Genomic DNA, 7,220 nt, shown 5'->3' on the forward strand with positions numbered 1-7,220 from the left:
ATTGCTTATGCTCTGTTGTTGTGTTTTCTTGCTGGGCCTTGGCTCACGGGTGCTACGTGGTGCAGGTAAAGGCAAGGGCAAGTTGGACCAATCCTGAGATGGAGGGCTGCGGGGTGGAATGTACATAGCCAGTTGTTCGATCGCCATGACCGAGGAGTGGATCAGGACAGAGATTGCTTAATTATCTGTTTTGCCTTAATATGGCTAACACTGTATTTAGTCCTTGAATCTTTTGTAAACAGTTTCAAAATTAACATTTTTGGGATCCCGTACAAACAGGAAATGTTTCTTTATGAAAATGTGACTTTTGAGACCAAAATATTTAACCCTAGTTCCATTATAGTTTCAATAACACGATTTAAACTAAACGACTTGATTAGCAAGTTTGACACTTTATAAACACACAGTGTAACGGTCTTGGCTATCCAGGGCGTTATAGTTATGTTCGATGTTATCTTAAACTATTCAATACACATTTTTAGTTGCTATAATATTCAAATAATAACATTTAGTTAGAGTATTTGGTTATAAATTTGAAGTTTAATCTTATACTTTATGCATAACACTTTCCAACTGTTATGAAAATTGTTATATTTGATCATTTTATAACGTTTTTAGTTCATTATATTATATAAATCATAACTTTTTGTCCCAATTATAATATATTATACAAAACAACCATAATTATTGTAAATTCTCCTAGTAATAATATTTTGTTATTTTGTAGTATGTATTTTTAATTGTTGTAAAAAAATTTTATTATTGTATTTTGATTAAAAAAATCACAATTGATCACAAGTGTAATATTAAATAGATAAAAAAAATCTAAAATATTCAATATATATGATAAACCATGAGTATTTTTACATTTGAAGACGAACTACTTCAAACCATGACAATGTCCACTTCACAAGTTCTTAGTTCTAACTTGAGTTTGAAAGCATACATAATAAAATTCTATAGTCTTGCACATCTTTTTCTTCAAAAGTAAAAAATAGAAACATAACAAGATACACAAAAAGTAAACCATGAAGCTTGCTCCACCCTCTAATTCATCATCCATTCCATTGTGCACTTGTCTTTGTTGTGAGGTTGATTTGCTTAGCTACACAAGAGTTTAAATAATTAATGCTTAAACTTAGAGTTAATAGTAAACTAAAAGAGTACAAAAAGAAAGAAAGTTAATAACCTCATTATGACTTTATAAGTTCGCCATGCAATGACACTAACTACAACACATAGACATGAAAGATTGAAGATTTATGCTTGGTAAAATACTCATTAGAAAAGTTAGCTCAAACATTTTATGATTATGAAATGAAAATGCAAATGATACACTGACCAAACATATAAATATTTATATATACAATACAACAACTAATTTATAAAAAAAAAACCCTATAGCATAGACACATGAACTAGAGTTAGATCAAATATAAAGTTCCAAATAACAAGAGCAATGAATTTGCCATTTTTATTGTAGATTTCACTATTGGACAATTAAAGGTTTCTCAAAATCCTGCAGACCCAGTTTCCATAAGCTAATCAACTAAATTAAAATGTCACAATAGAGTGAAGGTATTGTTCTATTGAGATTATACATGAAACACCACAAAGACTACAAAGCATAAACTAAGCACAACGATAGAAGTAAAAAATAAATGGATTTCTAAGAATGAGACAAATTAAAAGCATTTAACAATATTGTATTTAAAAGAAAAGGAAAGAGGCTTGACAAGATGCTCATCCAAATAAGCATAGATTCTTTAAACATGGCTAAGAAACATTTATAAGAAACACAAGCGACCAAACATGTAAACCTCACTACAGCAACAAAGAATCTGCTTCACTAATGCAGTAAACGTAGGACAAATTATATCCTCAATCAGAATACCAATATCAACATCATGGAAACACAATATCAAAAAAATATATATACAACAAGCTAAATCTGAATATAGCAAACATGGCAGCACAATGTTAGAAAAATATACAACAAACTTTGAAAAAGTAATGTGAGTCTGCAAAGATTTACATAGACAACAAATATAGTTTGGATCTTTGGCATGATCCAAACTTAATTTAAGAAACTCTTCGACCAATTTTATATATTCCACTGACAACCCATCGGCTAACATCCATTCCTTTTCCATATTATGCCTATTTGTTTTAATAAAAGATACAAATTATGAAAACAAAACTAAGTATAAAAAATCTACTAAAAATCAAACAACATATTCACTAATTTACTAGCCTAGCCATCTATCACAATCAACACCAGCAATTCAAAAAAATCAAACAACGCACAAGTTTTCCTCCATATATCACCACAGCACACAAAATTCTCAGAACCTACTTCACTAAGACATGCAAGTTTTCAACCTTCCGTTATCACCGTAGAACACAGAATTCCCATAACCTACTTCACTATGGATGAATATCTAAGATATTCAAACTCCACTAAAGTTATACAAATTCTATTCAAAATTATAAAAGAATGAAAATTAAAAAAAAATAAATCAAATACAACATAACTCTTGCAATTAGCTACCAATGTAATGCTTTACAAGAATCACTAAAGAATTTATAAATCATAAACACCTTATAAAGACTATCACTCAAAAATCTTCCTTAAACAAAATATAAATTTTAAGCAACTGGATAAGTAACAGACCATAAACTTCCCATAACAATACCCCTATAAAACATAAGAGAGAATAAAGCTGACAACAAATAAAACAACATTAGAGCAGAAACAGGACTAACAAAACTTAAGAAAAAATAGGCTCCACAGAGAAGACAAGACAGAAATGGAAAAATAGACCAATGAGAGTCACTAAGGAGCGACAAGTGACTAGCATGACAACCAAATAATATCTCACTACACATAATTAATAGTAACTAATCTTTAAAAATTCTATGCATCTGCCTTTATATAATATGCAATGTCCTAATTTGAATTTATATTTGGAAAGACAGCCAAAGAAAAGAAGTTACTTTTTGATGCATAATTGAGTTGTCTAGACATGATTAACAAATTTATAACAGGATAAACAATGATATGAAGTTCCTTTTCTTTCTTCTCCTACATGACATATATATTTATATGTATTGACAATTACGCAAGAAACACAAGAAACCCAATCCCACAACACAAACAACTAAATAGAAGTTCCTAGGTTTAAAAAAATTTAGGCAACATTCTCCACTTTCTTAATGCATAATATATTTGTCATGTATAAGCAAGATAAACTGAGACAAGTGACTACTGAGATATGATACCTTAGTTGTGAAATTGATAAGAATCAAAGCCTGAGGCATCGTTCCCACGATTTTCTTGTCCTTAATGTCATGTTTTTTAACCTACAAGGGAAGGCAAATTAATGCCCAAGAATAGTTAGGAGAGAATAAACAAAATAGTAAATATGTAGTACGCAACAAAGTCAACAAGATACTCAAAAGAAATGTGAATGTATACATATAACAATTACTTCTAGTCTTTGGGAGGTATCCCCTTTGTAGCTACCATTTTAGCTTTAGAGTTAAAAGACTTAAATAAAAAGAAATTTAGTAGTGCCATTTTTCAAATGTTTAAAGCATCAGGACATGTGATCAATAATTCTATTTACACTCATAGTGATATTTTGAAAGATTAAAAAAGAATCCATTTTAATTGTACTATAGTCATTTCAGTATATAAAATAACAAAAATACTAATAATGTAGAAGAATACAAAATAGAAAACAAAACTAGTTGCAGAGCATAAAAGATACCACTAACAGGAGCCTGAAACAGAGATCAAAATGTAGCTGCAACGCAAGATGTAAACAAAAGCAGACCCTACAAGCAAACAAAATTAATAGAAAACAAATGGAAATACTGAATACACCATAACAGATGGAAATACTCATCATTTAAATGTCACTGACCTATTTGCATGTCTCTTTCTCGATTTAGCATCTATACAATTTAATACCTCCTCGCTATCCAAAATATTTTGTACATCACATTTTAATAGATTACAAGAATCCAAGAATGCAACAGATTCTCCCAAACCTGCAACCAGTGACTTCTCCTTAACCTTCTCTTTGACATATTCCATCATAATTAGCCATGCAAAAGTACTCAACAAGAACATACATGTGAGACAATTTCTAATATGTAGAAGTACAGATAATCAAATGACAGCATGCTGATGAAGAAATAAGAACTTGAGTAAAATTCACGGCCTGGTCAAAGATAAACAGAAAGTCAAGCATTAGGACCCAAATAAGTTCACACACAACCTAGAGAACACAACCAGCGCACAAGTTCACTTAATAGAAGACTTCTTCATATTGCAAAACCAGTAGGAAATTGTTAGGCCTTTGATACGCCTAACATACTCAATGCGGAAAAACACAGCAAGTGTAGAACAATAAATAGCCTTCAGTCTGATGTGATGACCTGGTTGTTGAGTGTTTAATTAGTTGTCCTAGTCAGCTAATGTTTTATTGGTAGAGTTTATTGTTGTAAGCCTGAGTGACCGAAGAGAATAGATATACATAGGTGGTAGGCAGGTCTGGGGGGATCTATCTGATTATTTGTATTGTTTTATAAAGTGAATTCTCTGTGGAGAAATCCAAGGTCTCTAAGTCTTGGAACCCCTTGTAATCTGGTTTGGGTATCAATAAAGATTCATTCTAGTTATTCAACATACTAGTGTGCATCAACAATACAAAGACCCACATACAGATTAATGGTGTATTCAGGAGACCACTCCTCTCGCCAAGAGCAACAACTCCTAATCCAAATTCACTCGATACATACCCCATTTCAATCTCTCTTACACTATTTAAATGTACCCATTATTTCTAGACAGTCTATTGCACTTCCCCAAGACCACTAACACTCTTTAACCACAAAATATAACCCACCTTCAAGAAAATCTTTTACATTACCCACAACGTCATTTATTCATTTTTTTTTACCTTTTATTGGGTGCCTAACATCTAGCTAAAAATTACAACCAATTACTATGTAGCAAATTGAGGTAAATAATGCAAAATCCATATATTCTTAAGTCAATAAAAAAATTATGAACCCTAAGACAAGGCTTTACACTTAGAGGATTCCTCTCTTCAACAACAAGAAATTAAAAATGATTCAACTAACAAAAACTGCCAATTATGCATATACCCTATGTTTGTATTATTAATTATAAAGTTTTTTTTAAAACATGGAAACATTCCATTTAAATATGGAATGTAGAAAGAGACTATAATATTCTTCACCAATCTTTAAATAAAGTGCAAACAAGAACCTTACATTGTACCATCTAACATTATCCAACATTCCACTAGACATCAACAATTACTATAAAACTAAGAAGACATAAAATATTGAATAACTAAGCATACGCTTTTGAAAATAGTTTAAACCCTGGAGCATTTATTAAATTACAGGGGAATATGAGAGGGGCGGGGGAAGAGAAAGAAAAAGTAACTAGTGTTTTTAGAAATATATATACATGTGTGTATGAATATAAATATTACAAAAGAGAATATAAAAACTAGGCTTAGTCATGTATATTAGAACAAGTAACATAAAGAAAATGGAACTATAAGTGTAGACAAAGGCATACCAAGAGCTCGAAGCATCTTGAGGTCAAATTTTTGAGTTATTTGGTCTTGTCCAAACAATTTTCGACGTTGAAGTACAAGCATTTTCAAGCTAATGATCATATCTTGCCATGATGTTTCAAGCCACTAAATCACATTAGTACAAAAAATAAGCATATATATAATATGCATTATTCATTGGATAATATATAGACAACACGTCATTTCAAAATAGAGAAATGTAGATTTTCATACTCTGGTCCATCTATCGAACCCTACAATCTTTGAAAAGCAGAATACTCTAGCATCTTAAAGGTAAATCCCATGAGAAAAATAATTCTCTGTAAATCTACGACCTTTGGATTGCAAACCAACAAGGAATAGAATACTTTAAACAAATATTATAATACTTTAACATCTTGCTGCACTGGTCCCATGGAACCGCTAAACCCTATAGTTTTTGGATTATAGAATAATCTACCATATTGCTAGGGAGGTCTCACGAGAATCAGACCACTCAAACCATGCTTAAGTAACAATTCAATATATTACTACAAAAAAAAAAAAGCAAACCAATATTAAACTCATACTATATTAATTTGAAGTTTGATAAATTTTTAAGAGTTAAAAATATCTATATGTATATAGACACACACATAAAATGCAAAATTTTGAAGTACTAACAAGCTCAGACTCAGATAAAGAACAAAGCCAACTGACATCTTCAACACTGTTATTCCTGAAAATATATTCCATCTCATCTGTCCTGCTATTGTCTGTCGACCCCGGCAGCAACATATTCTGCAATCATTATTCATAGAGAATCTTGGGCTCAATTTTGCATTCGAAACATAAAAATTGAAAAAAAGAAATAAAATTTAAAGCTTTCCTTGCAAAGCACAGTAGCAATGTGGGGGCGGGCAATCCATTTTTTTGGCGAGTTCAATAAACTCCATATTTGCTAAGTAAAGAAAACCCATAAACATACCTTCTTTACTTTAGGTAGGAAACGGCGACAGCGAGCAAACTATATGCTTCGAAGCAACACCGCGGTGACAATAGATAGCCAGACGAGTGAGGGCTGGGAGAGGCGGGCGATGCTTCTGTGCTTTTGGGCTTTTGTGGGTTTGGAAAACCAAAATACCAAACCCACGCGTGGAGCGAGTTTGTGCGGGTTCACGGTCGAGGGAGATGCCTGGGTTCTTGCTCCAGCAGGAGAAACAGCATCTTGAGGGAGATGGCAAGACTCGCTTGAGGGAGAAGGAGCTGCTTTTGGGTTCCTGCTCCAGCGGTTCAAAGGAATGGAGAAGATAGAGACTTACTGAATGGGCAGAGGAGGTGGATTGGAATAGTTTAGGTTGTGGATTAGGGATTTAGAAGATTAGATGAGGATGGGGATTCAGATGATTTCATTTGATTATTTTCGTGATATTAAGTTTGGCGCTTCATTTTGGCGCCTGAGCCTTTTTTTTAGTCAGTGTTTTTTTTTTTAAGTGAAACCGTGTTTTATTAATAACACTTTGAATATATGTCATTTATTTACCGTAATATATGCTCAAAAATTTTGTTGTGAAGGTTAAGTTCGTGGCCTAGAGTTGCGAACACATGCGATCTGGGGCT

At 32.2% G+C, this 7,220-nt stretch overlaps 1 protein-coding gene across 2 annotated transcripts; it reads right to left on the minus strand.

The window, feature by feature from the left end:
• Positions 1–876: 876 nt before the first annotated feature.
• LOC133784055 (uncharacterized) lies at positions 877–4,107 on the minus strand. 2 transcript variants are annotated; one of them, XM_062223581.1, is made up of 4 exons: positions 3,930–4,107; positions 3,774–3,786; positions 3,283–3,363; positions 877–1,105 (listed from the first exon to the last, which is right to left on the minus strand). In XM_062223581.1, the coding sequence occupies exons 1-4, from the start codon at positions 4,103–4,105 to the stop codon at positions 908–910; spliced, it is 468 nt and encodes a 155-aa protein (XP_062079565.1). In that variant the 5' UTR covers positions 4,106–4,107; the 3' UTR covers positions 877–907. The 2 variants fall into 2 exon arrangements, with proteins under 2 accessions (XP_062079565.1, XP_062079564.1); XM_062223580.1 differs by having other exon boundaries at positions 3,774–3,840.
• Positions 4,108–7,220: the final 3,113 nt, after the last annotated feature.

The sequence above is a fragment of the Humulus lupulus genome, chromosome 6, assembly GCF_963169125.1.
Source record: "Humulus lupulus chromosome 6, drHumLupu1.1, whole genome shotgun sequence".
In the NCBI taxonomy this organism is placed as follows: domain Eukaryota; kingdom Viridiplantae; phylum Streptophyta; class Magnoliopsida; order Rosales; family Cannabaceae; genus Humulus; species Humulus lupulus.